Here is an 18,729-nt window from a genome sequence, read left to right on the forward strand (position 1 = left end):
CTACACTTCCGGGTCTAGCGTGTGTGTGTGTGTGTGTGTGGGGGGGGGGGGGGGCATTCACTAACATAGCAAAAAAAAGACTTGATTCCTCCAGCTCATATAAAATTCCACTTTATTAATTCCAAACGTCTAAAAAATGATAGCCGACGCGTTTCGAGCCTACTTGGCTCTTAGTCATGGCATCTGTAACCGCAAAATCTAGGGAAAAAATTTCATCCCAAAGCGAATGGAGAGGAAAAAAGGTCACTAGGCGACATCGGAGCCCTCCAGGACCATAGTAGCAGGAGAGATTGCTCACGTCGGCAAAGCAGGTCACAGAGTGCGCTCAAAGTAACTTTTCCTATTCATGTAAATAGGTCCTGCCCATGGTTGCCTGTAAAGCATATCTGTAAATGCTGTTAACCCTTTGAGGACAGAGCCCAAAATGATCCAGTGGACAGTGAGAATTTTCATTTTTACATTTTCTTTTTTTCCTCCTCCCCTTCTAAGAGCTCTAGCACTTTCATTTTTCTACCTACATGGCCATGTAAGGGCTTGTTTTTTTTCAGGCTTGTCAGGAATAGTTGTACTTTGTAATGGCCTCTTTCATTCTTCCATAACATGTATGATGGAACCCCAAAATATTATTTATGAAAATATAAATTGGTTAAATTGGAAAAAATAATGCAACATTGTACCTTTTGGGGGGTTCCTGTGTCTACGTAATGTACTATATGGTATAAGTGACATGATACCATTATTCTATAGGTCAGTCTGAACACAACCATATGTAGGTTTACACAGATTCTCTAACGTGATATATATTTTTTTATGAAACTTTTTTTTTGGTAGCAATTAATTATTAATAAAATGGCCCTATTTTGACTCTTATAACGGTTTTAGTTTATCACTTATGGGACTGTATTGGGTGACATTTTTTGTGCCATGATCTCTAGTTTTTATTGATACCATCTTTGTGTAGATCGGACATTTTGATCACTTTTTATTATTTTATTTTATTTATTTTTTACACACTAAGTGTGGAAGGCTGGGGGACTTTTACATGCAATACTTAGATTGCATACACTGTACAATGCTATGCCATAGGCATAGCACTGATCAGTGTAAAAGGCGCTCTGCTCCTTGAGCCTGCCTGTGGCAGACTAAATGAGCAGATCGCTGATCAGACCGCTTGGAGGAAGGCAAGAGACCTCTGGTCCATTAAAACGATCGGGACCACCGCAGTCACGCTGCGGGGGTCCCAATCGGTAAGTGACAGAAGCTGCTCCTGTCACTTACACGCCACATTAAAGGGGTTAATGGGGGCGTGGTCTGCCACTGAAGCGAGCGGACGTCTACCAGCGAAGCTCCTGCAAATACAACGGCATTACAGCATCCCCACTACATAAACTCTATCCGATTTTCCCCTGGGGCCTGCCGCTATACCGGACAACCTCCCAAGATGCGGACAACATCAAAGAAAGCTACAGCAGCTGCACGCAGGAGGACTCAATCCTCTCTCCTTCCGGCAAGAACACTTCAAGATGGAGCCGGCTCCCTTCCTAAGCAATGGTTAGTGTCTCTCTTCTTAGACCTAGGGGCAGCGTGGGAGGCTCCCCCGGTGTCCGATTCAATAGTGCAGCACCAAGAGAGCCCAACCCTCTAAGGCATCTAAAAGGAGGAGCAGGAGAAGTAAGAACTCGGGTGCAAACCCCCGTCGGCTGCGCTCATCCAGTGCAGCAGAACAACTCTGTCACTCTCCCTCTTTTCCTGCTCGCTCCCCACTCCCTCCTTCCTCTTCTTTAGCTGCCGACTTACAACTGCGTTCTTATTCTAATTTATGAATCGTTCCTGAATCGTTTTCCGAGGAAACGGATTCTACATCAACCACTAAGCACCACACTAGCAATCTCTCTCCAGACGCCCCTGTATTCACCAGTATTGCTGACAAGTTAATCTCTGGGGTCATTCCTATGGTACGTTCTTCACAGCTGTCGTCCTGACCTTCATTTCCTTTGTGTACCTCCTCTATGTCATTTTCTGCTACCTTGAAAACAGACACAGATGACCATACTGATCTTACACAAACGTCTGATGCTCCGCTGCCATCTCCCTCTCTCAAAGTGTTACTATCATCATTTCGGGACTCACTTTTAGAGGGAGTGGATCGGATGGTTTCCTCCATCACCTCCTCCCTGAGATTGGTGGAGGATAGGGTCCTATTAATTGAGACGAAACTTGGAGAACTCATAATATCTCATAATTCTCTGTCGGCGACTTGCCAGCGACTAGATGAGAAGTCTGCTCGCTTACGTAGTAGGATTACTGAATTGGAGGACTACAATAGACGTAATAACCTGAAATTCCGCAATATTCCCGAGTCCATTGCCGCTCCGGATTTGCCTTCTCATGTTAAAGGCCTCCTTAAACATGTCCTGCCGTCATGCCCCAACGGTGAGTTGGTGGTCGATTGGGTTCGCCGGGTCCCTAGACCCAAATATCTTTCTCTTGATACACCTAGAGATGTTGTTGCTTGTGTGCATTATTTACACATCAAAAATGCGTTTCTGACAGCTACTAGGCGGATGGACTCACTCTCTGACATTTATCAAGGAGTTGCTGTATTCGCAGATCTCTCTCCTGACACCTTAAAAAAACGTAGAACCTTTGCTGGCTTCACCAAATTTCTGAGAGACAAACAAATCAGATATAAAAGGATGAACTCTGCGCAATTGCTGGTGTTTTGCGGAAATGACAAGCGCATCGTAAGAAGCCCAGAAGAGGGTCAGCACCTATTGAACTCGTGGATCCCCTCATATGATCGACGCTAATTTTGGTTGGACTGTTGTATTTCCATTTTTACATTATCTGTCCCATGCCTCTGTGAACTAGACCGAACTTTCTTGCCCTTTACCCATGCAGCGTTTCTAACAGTCGTTAGTATTATACGTTGCCATTATGCTTTTATGTTTCAGCGCTCTCTTTGCTCGGCAGTCGCCTTTTGACCACGCGCATATGTTCTTTTGCAACTTTATTGTTACTCCACATTAAGTAGTCTATTCCTGCACAAGAGTGCTTATGCGATTTGTAGCATATTTGTTTATTATGATCACTTGTATATAACCCTACTTACACGCACTGTATACTATATTCTAAAAGGAATATCACCTCTAGCAGCTTCCTGCCCCATACTATAGTCTAAACAATATTATCATACTGCCACTTTACTTTACATGTGATATCTTGCATTGTACCATATGCTTGTTTTGTTTTCTCCACATCTTTCTTGCTGATGACATGTCCTGCATTTTACTGCTGCGTGTATCTGTACTGATTTTCCTGCATGACTCCCCGATTCGGGGTTTGCTTTATGTTATGATGTGAAAAAAAAACCTGTTTCAAAAATCTTCAATAAATAATATTGAAACATTAAGGGGTTAATGGTAGGCTGCAGCGTGATCGCTGCAGCCTGTCATTAACGGTGAGGGCCCCCACCTGCTATGCTTAGAGACCCATGACGACAGACATCTATGACGTAACTGTACGTCATGGGTTGTCTAGGGGTTAAAAATATCTCAGGATAGCAGCCACCCATTATATTGTACAAAAATTGAACAAAATTACAATGAGAAAATAAAAACATATTAGTAAGCTATAACACTCTGGTCCAGTCAGGGTGGGGAGGCATCTCTTTTTTAGAGGTTGGACTTATATCTATCAGACTTTATGGCATATCATATGGATATACCATACCTCTCTGAAATGAAAATATACTTTTAAGGAGGAATAAATATTTTTATTTTCTTTAAGTAAAAAAAAAAAGCTGGATTTATTCACAATTTTACTACTTTCCCTTTTAAACATTGCAGCGCACATTCCTGACATAGCCAGATACTTGAACAAGACTTATCAGTTTGTTTCCTATTTGTCAAAAGTTTACTCCCTTCTACAAGGGCATGTTTTATGACCCTGAACACTGCCAAAGAATCTGAGAAACCATTTATTTACAATTGTCTACAAGGTGAAACTCCCTGCAACTAAATAAAGATATGTGATAAAGTCACAACAAACGCAGGCTTCCAACACAGTGCTCATGCCCTAGTTGCTCTTCACCGAAAGCTAAGTTAAGCATAGAACGAATATAGACAACCAATTTAATATACATTAAGCCAGTGTTTTATAGATTGACCCAAGAACATTACTTTAAGACACAGGAACGACTGTACAAGAGAGAGAAATGATAAATTCACCAACTGTTTAGTGTTTTCCTACACTTAGGAGGGTTTTACACAAATATAACAGCAAGGGACACTACCATTGGAATTAATGTAAAAGATTTCATAACTGATTTTTTAATCAATCAATCAATGGATAAACCACACAAAACATTTATTTGAACTGTTAGCAAGTCACATACTATCATTATATTTATCTTTCTCACTATATTGTATCTAGTTATGTATGTATCTTACAAAACTTACTGGTCTCAAGTGGCTGCAGGGAAGGTTGAAAGCATCTGCCATAGCACAAGCAATTTCATATTTTGTCATCTGTTCATTCCCAGACCAATGGAAAATGCCCTTCAGGGAAGGATTCTGGAATTGATGGGGAGAAAAAATTATCATTATTGCTTAGAAGATATATTGAACAAGGATTCCCTTTCATGTACCTCAGACACGGACACCCATAGGTGATCTATAGAATGTAGTTCTCTCTCTTAGTATCCTAAGATTACCTTCTGCTTTGGAGACTGGAAACTGCAGTATAGGCAGTATTCCCATCAGTATTTGGTATTTGTAAACTAAAACACAGAAGAGGTGCACATTTTTCTATGAAGTTTTTCTCTGTAAAGTTTATAAATATTTTAACAAATACTGACCAAACAACTGCTGTGTAAAAGTGGTCATAAATAGGTAAAAAAAAAATAAAAAAACACTCCCTACTGGTCGGGACTTCCAGCGCTTTATATCTTTTTTACCCAGCAAAACACGGCCGCGTCATCAGCGGCTCAGCCGCGATTGGCTGAGCATAGCTGTGCTCAGCCAATCACGGCTGAGCACACTTATGACGCGGCGGAGGGAGGACGGCGGCAGCAATTCGGCCGGCCGAAGATGACGTTTGGCACAAGATGGAGGACATGTGCGACACGGATCAGGTAATGTATAATGCACCACACACTTCCGGGTACACGGGCGGGGGTGGTGGGACACGGGAAGGGGGCTGATTCACAGACATAACATACATTACAAAGTTGTATATTCTGTGAATAATTTTTTAGCGCCGCACTACCCCTTTAAGGGGTTAACTGCAAATATTCTCGCCAACACAGTTCTTAGGTAAATAAGGAATTTAATTTGTTTTCAAAGAGAATCCACGCCATAGTTCAGATACTGCAGATGTATTCTGACACCGGTTTGTAATGGTTTCGAGCTCTTTGACATTAAATCTGCCCAGATTCTGATTTGGCTAATCTGTGAGAAATTATGCAATTTAGGAGCTGCAAATATGCAAAAGAAATCTGAGGGTAGGCCTTGGGTTTGTAATGCAGGTTCTATGATTCTGGGCCTTCCGGTGGGCATTCAAATACTACTACTACTACTGACCAGGATCTATTGGAGCTGCTGGGCTCCTCTTCAGTTTAACACCATTCTATGACATGTCACAGTATTATTTTATATTACTTCTATTTACAGGCAAGCAGAATATAAGACAAATCTTAGGCCAGTGATGATGATACACAGTGTATCTGTCATATTCATACTTGCGTCTAAGATCAACATAAATCTTCAGAGGAAAAATGATTGAATTTACAGAAACCTATTTGTGCCAAGATTTATGGAGCTTTCTCTTTCAGATATATATAATAAACAGCACTGAATGATCCATGTGCTTAAGACTTGGATTTAATGGGAATTAGCAATCTCTGCACTCTGTATTTTATCTCTCTATGTTACAGGCAGCTGTAATGTTAACCCTTTAATAATCCTGTGTATGGAAAAAGGCTCAATCAGTAAAAACATACATCTTTGGTCCCTAATAGGTTTAAAATTCTGCTGGCTGTTGAGTTAAATTGCACTCATGCAACATAAAAGCTCATCTATTTCTGTACAAGTGGAATCTGAGCTCTCAGGAAAGTCATAATTGATCATTTTGCTTTGAAAGTGAAGGAAGAACAAACTATCAACAGTAAATATCAGCCAAAAATCACACAGATAAAAACAACACACAAAAATTAATAATATATATATTTATATAAATATAAAAATAAAGGAGAAGTCCCATGAAACTATAAAAGAGGAAGGCGGCGGCGGGGGGTGGGGGTTGAATTGTGCAGGAAAATAAACAAAGTATTCTTACCCATCCCCGTGCCCCGTAGGGCTGTTCCCGGGTCTTGTTAACAGCCACAGGCCACCTGCAGTTCTTCCAGCAGCAATGTCACTTACCTGTCACTTACCTGGGTGATTGACTGCCCGCTCAGCCAATCAGTGTCTGGGGCAAGACACCACCCCAGTCACTGACTGGCTGAGAAGCCAGGCTGTGAAGTTGCAGCTGGAAAATCCAGGAGCATAACATACTCAGATTCTAGCCAATAATGACACCTGGCCGTCACCAGCAGGACCCAGGAGAGGCGCTGTGGAGGCAGAGGGACAAGTAAGTTGACTTAATTATTTTCCTGCATCCCCCTGCTTTTCTTCTTTTTTTCCAATTTCATGGGACTACTCCTTTAACTCTGCAGAGTATCCCTTTAGCTCCTACACTACAGATTCTGAATTGCCCTAGTTTATATAATAAAGAGTGGTACAAAAAGTATCTGCAAATAGGGAAATGTTATATATACAAAGCAGGATGTGCTTGGGGCTATTTATCTGCTGTGAGACTGGAACTGAGTGGGTGGAGGATCTTCCTCAACTCTTACCTGAAGTTTCTTCTCTGACAGCTGCAGACACACACTGGCCACATCCTTCACATACGTGGGGAACCTTTGCTGCCAGTGGTCCATGTTGGCAGATTTGTTACTGTACTGAACCTTGTCAAACATGATGGTGACTGCGCTCTCCTCGATCTTCTCCACCTCCCCATACAGCACTGGGACTCTGAGCACTGCGGCACCTTTCCATCAACATAAGAGTAGAAGACTTGTTTTACTATCTCTAGACTGTCTCTGTATGTTTTTTTATATTGACTTACTAAAATATCCTGTTCTTACCATCATTGTTCTGTAGCACTACTCGTTCTCCTTCCAGTTTGGTTTTACCATAAAGGTTCAAAGGATTGGGCACAGAGTCTTCTCTGTAAGGAGGGTTTGTTCCATCAAAAACATAATCTGAGCTAATATAGATAAGGAACGCTCCAGCGGCAGCTTTGCAACAGAAAAAAAAGGAGAAAATAATATATTGCATATATAGCAGAATATGAATATGCTTGTCTAGCTCAGCCAGGGCAAAGAGCAAGTGATTTCAATAGACAACTTTATCTACTTTGTCAAAAACAAAACGCCGAGTCTGGCATTTTGCACATTTTGATAAGTTATTTCTCAAGGAGCTGTGAGCAAATCTAGTTTGGCACATTAACTTTTTGAATTTTCTTACTATAAATAGTAAGACTCTGATAACTAGATTAAATTGAAGGGGTATTCCGCTCAGGTAAAATACATGTTAAATCAGCCCCCCTGAGACTAACAATTCATTCCATACTTCCACATGTTTTCAGTCTCCTTTCTATAGTTGAGCTGCTGCTTTCTGCTGAAGACACAGACAACTGTGTGTGAGCTGTTCTCTCCATCTCTGTTCTGATCTCCCTCCTCCCCTTCCGAGATAGCTCCTGTAAACAGAGTCCCTGGACGGTTGTCTCTGTACTCTGTGTGTGTGTGTGTGGGGGGGGGGGGGGGAAATCACAGTGAGGTAACCAGCAACTTGTCATGAGATTAACCCAGCATTACAGGGTGCAGAAACAGCCGGCCATGGAGGCTGTATACATGAGCTGTCTCAGAAGGGAGGAAGAAAGAGGGGGGAGTGGAGACAAAGTAAACAGCCCATTTCTGTGTCTCTAGCAGAAATCAGCAGACTCAAAACTGGGGAAAGGAGACTGAAAAGATGAGGAACAAATTGTTAGTCTCCGGGAGGGGGGTGATTTAACAAATATTTTACCTGAGCAGAATATCCCTTTGATGTATGAAAAGTAAAATTACACCAATATTTGTGATGGATCACGTCTCCTACTAGTAAACTGATAAGGTTTTTTAAGACACAGAAACCTCTAAATTAGAGCAGCAAAGGCCACATTTCAGATCACATTTTACAGGCCGGAAAAGTGCATTCACATAGGTGCAAGTTTCAGTGTTCCCATCACTACCTTTCAGTGAAATGTTTACTGACAAATTACAAACAAAATTCTGAGCCTTGACGGCTGAGAAGCAGCAGTCACATACAAAGAAAACATGGCTGGGGAGTAGATGTAATAAGTAGTACAAAAATCTAAACGCAACCAGCTCACCTGTAGATTGTGTCTCTGACTGTAATTTTGTTTGGAATTTTTAATGGAATTGACTTATATGGAAGTGCGAACCTTCTCCAGTTTGTTCCTAGATGTTATATGATAGGGGCGTTCAGGCATCTAAAAAATGATTATGCAAAAACTGCAGTGGTGTCTTTCAAGTACCACATGTGCCCCAGAAGATCATCAAGCTCAGGCTTCACAAAAAGGTTTAGCCACTATTGGCTTCTAAAAGATGAACTATAGAAAATAAGGCAGGCATGTTTATGTCTATTAAGGCTAGGCTTTGTGTGGTGCCCTAAACAAGAATCTTTTAGGGATGTGCAGGAGCTCAAGGAACTCAATATATGTTATTTTCTTATATCTATGAAAAGGAACCGGTCATCACTTTCAGGCAGCCAGAGCCCAATGATTTCTAGCTGCACATTGTCATTGACTGATCTCTCTCTATAGCCATACAGGAAGAGAACTATAAATCGGGCCTGGTGGAGTGGGTAGCTAGGGACCACCCTGCTGGCTCATGGTTCAGTTTAAAGGTTCCCTTTAAACGTTTAGTTAAAGGGGTTCATCCTGATGTCAAATTCCATTTTAAAACAAACTGTGGATTTTAAAAGGATGCTAAACTGAAAAGTTTACCGTGTATATGATAACTTTTCTAACTGCAATTGTTATAGCATAGGTCAAATATATGTGAGAAAGAAACATATACAACATGTTAGAATTAGGCCAATGTATTACCTGCTACTTTAGCTAGATTTTCCGATGCCCCTACATTTAGCATGACAGCAGAATCTGGCTGATTCTCAACAATATCAGGTCTTCTCTCAGCAGCACAATGAACAATCACATGTGGCTGAAAAAAAACCAAATGCAAACATTTACAGTAAAAATGGACTTCCTGCAAATACATGATCGTACAACTGTGATCAGATGCTGTGTGAAATGGAGAACTACAGCCATGCTTACATTTTGTAGCTAAGACTTTTTTCTAGAACTATTCTATTACTATGACGTTGGCAGAGTTTGGGCAATTAAACCAGCCATGTTTCTCTGTGGATCAGCCCTTTTAAAAAGAAGCAAGAAAATCAGACTATTAGTTCAAGTGGTGACTGGTACAGGGTGTCCAGCTGTGCCCAGTGGAGTGTGTGTGCAACGTCCAGATTGCTAGTAGTGAATAGTGCATGATGGATTTATAGCTTCTTTTTATCCCTAATAGTAAAAAGCACTGCAGAAGCATGCTAGTGGCTCAATAACCAAAACTTTGAAGACAGGTTCTCGCTAAAATGCAACAGGTTAAATGGTAAAAAATGTTAATAGTGGAGGATTGGAGGCAGCTACAGCAACAATATTGGACAGCATGCAGCCATGAATAGCAACACAATGTTGGGAGCGCTGCCTTAAAGCGTACCTGTCATAATAAATTTCAAAGCCTAAATCACCAGTAGATGTGAAATACAGCAAGTTTGCAATTTACATTCATTATTTTTAGTAATTAATGGAAAACACTTCCTGTGTTTACATTGTGAAAAAGTCCAGTGTTTCCCAGGTCACCAGAATGCTCACAGAGAAGGCAGCCATGTCACTGATGGACACATTGAGCTGTAACACTCTGTACTGGCCAGGACTTCATGACTTTAGTTTCTTTTTTTTTTCAACCAACACAAGACTAAAAATCTGCTTTGAGGAGACTGGACCTGGATTTCTGGTGAGTACAGCTTTGTTTTACAGCATGATAACAAAGAAAAAATAATGAATGTAAATTGTAAACTTGCTTTATTTCACATCTACTGTTCATTCAGATTTTAAAGTTATAACGACACTTAGGTACACTTTAAAGTAGAAGTCCAACCACAAGAAAAAAAAAAAAAAAAAGAAAAACTGCAGGGACAAAAGGGAACATAAGCTATACTAACTCACCTCTCTCCTTGCCTCTTCTGCACTGGATCGCTGCTGCAGGACCCCTCCCGGGCTCCATGATCTTCTACAGAGGAGAGGTCACCACCTGGTTGATGGACAGCCTGCTCAGCCACTCTGGGTGGGACACCGCTCCAGTCACTGATTGGCTGAGCAGGCTGTCCATCAGCTGGAAGGGGCATTTTCCTCAGTGTCGTGACATCATCACAACTCGGTGGATTTTGCCTTCTGCTGAGGGTCCCAAAACATGTCAGATAGCACATCACAGACCCAGGGAGAGGTAAGCAATGCTTTTTTGTAATGTTAGGTAATGAAAATGGTCGGATTTATCCTTTAAAGAGTTTTTCAGGCAAAAATAAATAATGGCTTTTCGGACGAGCTAAAGCACCTGTATGTAAACAGTGGAAGTGGAAGCGTCAGCTTCTTACATTGTACAGTGATAATGCTGTGTTACTGCAGCTCAACATGAAGTAAAGCAGCAATATCTCAGCAATCAGCACCAGAGGGATAACCCTGATCTGCATAGCGCTGTTCACCAGTGTTAAAACAGAGCAGAGGATCGGGAACTGCGGGACTTGGAGCTGTGCAGTTTTCGTCGCAAACTTTTGTGGCAGTAGAGGTGCTTTGTTGATCCATAATGCTGCCACTAAAAGGAAAGGAAAGGGAAGGAAAGCTGCAGGGTGGCAGCGTAACACGTGGGGTATCATCTCCCCATTGATTGCCTGGGGGAGCCTTGCTACAGGTTGTATTGCACCTATTTCTTGAGCACCATTGTTTACATTCATAGGCTCTGTCACCCGTATTTCCATTCAGTGGGGGTGCACACCCTTTATTTCAGGGTGTTGCTAGGCATGTGTTTTTGGGAGCTGCCTTTCAATAAAGTTATTCTTGTTTATATATTTTTGTGGTGTGCACAGAGTTCTTTGTATACGTGCTGCTTACTTGGCTGTGCAGGCCTGCAATGTCACCTCCCCAAATTGGAAAAGAGCTACACAGCAGGGACCAGAGCATAGTAATACCAGCAAAAAAAGTGTCTGGTAATGATTGTAGCTACTGCCTCCCCAAGCATATATGTATACACAAAAGCTGCCTGGACAACCCCTCTTATAACATTCTGGTTTAATATTTTACCTTAAAGTCTTGAATCAATTCTTTCACTGCAGACGCATCCAGCAGATTAAGACATTCAAACCGAGGTCGGGCCCGGCTGTACCCACAGCCCAGTACATGCCAGCTGTTGTCCTTAAACTCCTTGTATACAGCTCGACCGAGAAGGCCAGTAGCCCCAGTTATCAAGACTCTTCTGCTGGGAACAACATCATCCTACAACACAAAACACTGTAGTTACAATAGTGCCTACACATGAATTTCAGCAATAAATCTGTGTGGATTGCTTTACCATCCGTATTCTTATTTCTTGTAATCTTCAGTTTATGAATGGAAAATATGAGAAATTCACAAGCAATATTTTCCCAAGGCCGCCCTCAATACACCAGAATAAGTTGAAGACCATGGGCATGAGGAGAAGGAGGAGGAGGAAGAAGAGGAGAATAACCTCAAGGCTACACCGACTCCCCTGACTTCTCACAGCAGTAGGTACAACCCCCCCTCCCCCTTCATGAGTGGAAGTTTTCTGAATATGTTTTATTGTTTGTTCACCTATTATATCTGCCGACCATCCCGATAACTCCAGTAATGAGAATGGACAGCTCTGGAGATATGGAGGGCACTTGTTTTCCTGAGGTAATCTCATATGCATGTAAGTACACGATGAGTCACTGAACAGATCACTGTACGCTTATCAACATTCAGGCAGATTTATCTGTTTTCTGCTATAAATACACTGAGAAGATTGCTCTAGGCCAAAGCTAAAAAGTCCACCGTGTCACTTTTTCTGACATGTCTGAATGTTGAAAAAGATGGCTTGAAGGCTAGAGCTGTGCGTTAAGAAAGATGTCAGAAAAAAATACTAGGTCTGCCCAAGCATTTTTTTAAACGTCTAAAGATGTGGTGCACACAAGAAACTGGTTTATCAATGTTAATACATCTACCTAAAGTATTTTCCCCATAGGGGCTTTCAGTGCAAAATTTATTGATGTTCGAGGTAAAGGGGAAAGTGCCTTAAAACGTAAAGTGATTATACCACTTACCGAAAGAAATAAATTGTGCGCGGTTTTTGATATGCAAATAGGGCCGCCCGATGCACTGCAGGCAGGCGGCTTAGCACCCCCAGTGCACCAATATCCCCATCCCTCGGTGTCTCAGCAACACTTGTATTTGAGGGAGGTGCGTGGAGGGAGGGGCCTTGTCGGTGAACTGGGGGATAATTAAGAGATAGCAGGGAAAAGGAGAGTCTGACCTCTCTGCCTCCTGGCAATCTCCAGATCGGCCCCTGGCTCCTTTGTTTTGAGTACAACCACGGATTGGCATGTGACTTGTGGCCCTTTTCACGCTCTATGGAGCCGAGACAAGTACAGCACTTGGCTCTTTTTGGCAGCTCCGAAGAGAATGGATAGAGCTGTGCAGGGCTCCAGACTAAAAAATTTACCTAGGAGCCATTGGCTCCTAACCTGAAAAATTTAGGCGCCAAATAGAATATTTGGTCGCCAACATTTTAAACCATGTAAAATTAATGTTATGTTAAATGGGACTTACTGTGTGCAGAGGCCGCAGCAGCATCCTCCTCCTCCTCCTTTAGATTCTTTCTTTTCTTAGTTTGAAAACGTTCAACATGGAAACTTGCAACTTGACAACCATATACAGTCTGACAACCATATACAGTCTGACTCAGTACTTCAGCCTCACTTGGCTAGCCTTTTAATGAGGCTTACTCTTCTGAACTTGAACTTAAAGGGAACCTGTCGACCCCCGTGCCGGGGTGACAGGCTCCCAACCCCCCGTTAGAGCCCCCTATATTCACCTCATGGCGCCGGGTCCCGCTTCTGAAGATGGTCGGGTCACGGAGATCTCAGCCGCTGCAGCCCGGCGCGCACACTGAGAGATGAGTCCAACGCTCATAGAGAATGACGGGAGAGTCCAGCGCTCCGTCATTCTCTATGGGTGTTGGACTCATCTCTCAGTGTGCGCGTCGGGCTGCAGCGGCTGAGATCTCCGTGACCCGACCATCTTCAGAAGCGGGACCCGGCGCGATGAGGTGAGTATAGGGGGCTCTAACGGGGGGTTGGGAGCCTGTCACCCCGTCACGGGGGGTGACAGGTTCCCTTTAAAAGCTTGCAACAGTCTATACATACTGAGCTAGACTTATGACTGCAGCCATAGTGACCCCCCACAAGATGTGTATATAGATAGATATATCTCTCACCTAGTGACTAATGCAAGTGACCCCCTACAATACAGACACCTGAGGGGCCCTGATAATAATAATTGTGCATATATCTATCTCCCAGTGTCTGCAGCCAGTTTGCCCTACACTTATAGATGGCCCCCTCCCCTTATAGATGGCCCCCTCCCCTTATAGATGGCCCCCTCCCCTTATAGATGACCCCCTCTACCCCCCTTATAGATGCCCCCTCCTCCCCCCCATTATAGATACCCCCTCTTCTCCCCCCCATTATAGATACCCCCTCTTCTCCCCCCCATTATAGATACCCCCTCTTCTCCCCCCCATTATAGATACCCCCTCTTCTCCCCCCCTTATAGATGCCCCCTCTTCTCCCCCCATTATAGATACCCCCTCTTCCCCCCCCCCCATTATAGATGCCCCCTCTTCTCCCCCCCTTATAGATTCCCCCTCACCTTATAGATGCCCCCTCTCCCCCCCCCCATTATAGATGCCCCCTCTCCCCCCCCCATTATAGATGCCCCCTCCTCCCCCCCATTATAGATGCCCCCTCCTCCCCCCCATTATAGATACCCCCTCTTCTCCCCCCCATTATAGATACCCCCTCTTCTCCCCCCCATTATAGATACCCCCTCTTCTCCCCCCATTATAGATACCCCCTCTTCTCCCCCCCATTATAGATACCCTCTCTTCTCCCCCCCATTATAGATACCCCCTCTTCTCCCCCCATTATAGATACCCCCTCTTCTCCCCCCATTATAGATGCCCCCTCTTCTCCCCCCATTATAGATACCCCCTCTTCTCCCCCCCATTATAGATGCCCCCTCTTCTCCCCCCCTTATAGATACCCCCTCACCTTATAGATGCCCCTCTCCCCCCCCCCATTATAGATGCCCCCTCTTCTCCCCCCCTTATAGATGGCCCCCTCTCCCCCCCTTGAAGATGGCCCCTCTTCTCCCCCCATTATAGATGCCCCCCCTTCTCTTCCCCCCATGCTAAGCAATATTTAAAAAAAAACAAACACACAAACTCACCTGACAACCCGCTCCCCCGGCGATCCTCTTCTTCTTCGGACGCTGTCCCCGGCTGATGCGCGGCTGCCGGGGGTGTCCCGTCCTATCCCCGGCAGCGCGGCGCGTCAGTGAGCTCCTGTACGCCGGGGCTGTGACTTCTGACACAGGAAGCGTCTCTGACGTGCGCTTCCTGTGCCGGAAGTCAGGGCCCCAGGCAGCTCACTGATGCGCCGCGCTGCCGGGGATAGGACGGGACACCCCCGGCAGCTGCGCATCAGCCGCGCATCTTAAAGAGACAGCGCGCCGCCGCCGGGGCCAGTCGCAAATGGCGCCCAGATTAATAAATCTGGGCGCCATTTGCAAAAAGTCAGTCGCATTGGCGACCATTTTGGTCGCCATCTGGAGCCCTGCTGTGGGTTATGTGGCGACCCACAGCTGTATTCAAAACAAAGGAGCTGGGGGCTGAACTGGAGATTGGCGTGAGGCAGAGAGGTCGAACAGCCCCCCCCCCTCCCACCCCATCAAATTTCTTAATTGCCCCCAGTTCACTGATATGACTCCTCCCTCCACGTGCCTCCTTCAAAAACAAGTCTTGCCGCATCACCAAGGGGAGGGGGGTGTCACGGAGGTCAAACAGGGAAATAGGGGGCAAGTAAGTTTTAAATCAGAAAACCCCTTGAAAAAGTTACCATCATTTAAAAAAAAAAAAAAAAAAAAATAGACATTTCATAGATTTACATAAAAAGAAATTATCTGTTGAGTGTGAGGGCTAAGACTGAAAGGAGTCTTCCCCTCGTTTCTCTCCTCATCTTTCTATGGACTTTCTTCTGCAGCAAGGTGAGAGGTGGGGAGAGAAGTGCCTCTCCCTGACGTCAATGAGGCTCTCAGAACCCAGGCCCTGACTAATGAAATTTTTTTTTATGTCTGTGACATGTTACATTTTTTTTTTATGACATGGACACATTAAAATGAAGTTCATCCTTTGCGGTCCCATGACTTGTGGATGTAAAAAAGGGAAAATATGCAGATGTAGTAACATACCAAATATGTCAAGTAACACAATCCCATTCTGCTAAAACTATATCTTCAATGCATGCTGGTTTTAAAGCTGCCACATAACATGCCCATAGTGACTTCAGCTAAAGAAAACTGCATGTAAACCCTTCAACCAAGGGTTTAAAATGTTATTTCAATATGGCTCTACACAGTATTTACAGAGTAGAGTCAGACCTGCTACAATAAAAAAAAACCTGCAAGCATTAACACAGGGAACTGTGCCAGACACTGAAAACGCTGATATTAGGAAACGCCCGGTACATTATTGCACATAGTCAGTGCATTGGAGACTGTGGCTGTGCTCTGCTTATATGCACTGTATACATAGAAGTTTCCTGATATAAGTAAACAGGTAGTGTCCTCTGCTGGAGATGGGTCCCCTGAGGTCTGTGCTTTATATAGATCAGAACTCTTTACATACTGATATGTGCTTCTATATACTGTATACTGGAATGTGTTACAGGATCTTGCGCAAGGCTGCCATTTCATCACCTTTTATTAACACTTGAGATGCTTAGGGCCTCCATGTAAGTGTATACTACCATGTAGAAAGAAAGATGGGTACATAGGTAGATTGCAACTTTCCTAGGCCCTTTTGTTGGCTAGATTCACACACACCATATTGCAGCGCATTTCACGCTGTTAGTTTCTCACAGTGAAATCTGCTCGGATATCAATTTCAATAAAGTCCATGCGGATTAAAATCCTGCTGCGAAAATATTGTCCTATAGACTTAGCTATTTACACTACGTAGCTCCATGTTTACCTTTCTGCGTTCCACTGGTGCGCTCTCGCGTGCTTCCCTGGGTCCCCACATACTGACAGCCCGATCAGCCAATCACTGTGCTATCCCACCGCAACCATTGATTGGCTGAGTGGGCCGTCACTGAGCAAGGACTCAGAGAAGCATGGGGGCAGGTAAACTTGGTGTCGAGAGCTAAGTATTTCATTTTAAAGCGTTCTATACTATTATATTCAGAACAGAGTGCCATAGACTTTATTAAAACGTTTCGATAAGCGATTAGAACGATTCAATAAACGATTTTACTGTGTGCAATATACTGTACAGTATGAAGAATTAGCATATTTTGAATCAGCTGTGAGGCCGGGTGTCCATGTTTGTGTTCTGAATGTGGCTGAAACTTTGTGAACCCCATTTCCTCCCTATCTGCCACACAATGGTGTCTGGATTATTAGCAACATCACCCAGCTATTGGGGTAGACATGGGGCATGGCATGGGGAAGTGGTCTGCTGCTGCTGCTCCTATTCCACGAAGCAACAATTTTGCAAGACAAACGACTGCAACGATCAACTGACATCGTTCATGTCGGCTGATCGTTGCCTTCTATTACACAGGACGATTATTGGCCATAATGGCAGATAATCATTCTGTGTAATAGGGCCTGCACTACGTTTTCGCAAAAAACAGATGAAGAACGTTTAGAAAGAGAGATGCATTTGTGTGCATCCGTTTTATCACTGACTTCCACTATAACAAAAGGATCAAAACGCATCCATTTCTTTTTTTTTTTTTAACATTAACAAAAACATAGCTGACCGCACTTTAAAAAAAAAATGGATGCATTTTGATCCTTTCTTTAATAATGGAAATCAATGGAAAAATGGACGCATTAAACTGCATCCAGAGAGCCAGTCTTAGCTGTACTGGGTGATATAAAACTGCATAGGGTCTGGATGCAGGGCTGCAGTGTGTAGGAGCTGTCATATAGATGCTACAGGCCTCAGTAAGTTCATGTCAGTACAGTTAGAAAATAACTGAACAGGTCTGACTTGTTTAGAAGGAGAAAGACTCTCATTTCTTAAAAGAACATGGCTTATGTTTCAACAAACCACAAGACTCCTGGAACAAATGAAGTTATTTACCAAGATTTGCAGCTCATATGCCAGTCCTAAAGGGGTCATAAAACTTCAGGTAAAAATAAAAATTCTACTGAAACATATCTATATACACAGCTGGTGGAGCCAATAAGCCTTCAGTAGCTGCTGCAGGTTGTGGGGGGTTGGTTAGACATGGTGACATGACTTAGAGAAGAGGCAAGATCCAGCCAAGCCACCTGAGACAGCGTCGTCTTGGAAGGAGGAGCTGAGGAGTGGCTGAGACAACACAACACTAAAGATAAAGGGACTTCCTGTCAAGAAAAAGCATACTGGAGCTAGTGCAGTTTGAGGCCACAATTTTCTGGTACCCCTTTAAGTAAAAACCCATCAACATACAATCAGGCTGGAGTTATATAAAAGTTCATGACTCTCAATAAATCCAGGTGCACATGTAGCTGCCCCACTGAAATATCCGCCAGTTGGGTGTGACTTTGTATGCCATAAAGCAAGCACACCTTCTTAATAAATTCCCCCTAATATCAATACTGGTACTCCAGCAGAGGGGAAAAAATTCTTTCAAATCAACTGTTGTCAGAAAGTGCCAGAGATTTGTAATTTATTTCTATTTAAAAACCTTCAGTCTTCCTGTACATATCAGCTGCTGCATGTCCTGCAGGAAGTGGTGTATTCTTTCCAATCTGACACAGTGCTCTCTGCTGCCACCTCTGACCATGTCAGGAACTGTCCAGAGCAGCAGGAAATCTCCATAGAAAACCTCTACTGCTTTACAGACTGGAAATAATACACCACTCCCTGCAGGACATACAGCAACTGACAAGTACTGGAAGGCTAGAGATTTTTTTTTTTTTTTATAGAAGTAAGTGACACTTCATGGCACCAGTTGATTTGAATAAAAAAAGGTATATTTGGAGTACCCCTTTAATACATTTCCCCAGGCTAATACAGGCTTCTGGCTATAATGCAACCTATGGGTCCAAACCTAATAGTGACTGCCAGGCAGAGTGATGGAGGAGTGATGACAGGACACACGGGGGCGCTCTATCCCACAGAGGCTGCGGCCTGTATACTACAATGTATAGTCTTATTATGTGCAGTATGTATATGCATACAGT

General features: G+C 43.5%; 1 protein-coding gene across 2 annotated transcripts in view; it reads right to left on the bottom strand.

The window, feature by feature from the left end:
- The window catches only part of MAT2B (methionine adenosyltransferase 2 non-catalytic beta subunit), a 36,644-nt gene that overhangs the window by 1,996 nt on the left and 15,919 nt on the right, over window positions 1–18,729 (bottom strand). For both annotated transcript variants that reach the window (XM_069970758.1, XM_069970749.1), the window contains exons 2-6: window positions 11,518–11,709; window positions 9,211–9,325; window positions 7,187–7,339; window positions 6,896–7,089; window positions 4,461–4,574 (exon numbers count right to left, since the gene is read on the bottom strand). In XM_069970758.1, coding sequence (XP_069826859.1) covers window positions 4,461–4,574; window positions 6,896–7,089; window positions 7,187–7,339; window positions 9,211–9,325; window positions 11,518–11,709 — 768 coding nt within the window. The remainder of the gene's footprint in view (window positions 1–4,460; window positions 4,575–6,895; window positions 7,090–7,186; window positions 7,340–9,210; window positions 9,326–11,517; window positions 11,710–18,729) is intronic.

This window comes from Dendropsophus ebraccatus, chromosome 1 (assembly GCF_027789765.1).
Source record: "Dendropsophus ebraccatus isolate aDenEbr1 chromosome 1, aDenEbr1.pat, whole genome shotgun sequence".
NCBI lineage: Eukaryota > Metazoa > Chordata > Amphibia > Anura > Hylidae > Dendropsophus > Dendropsophus ebraccatus.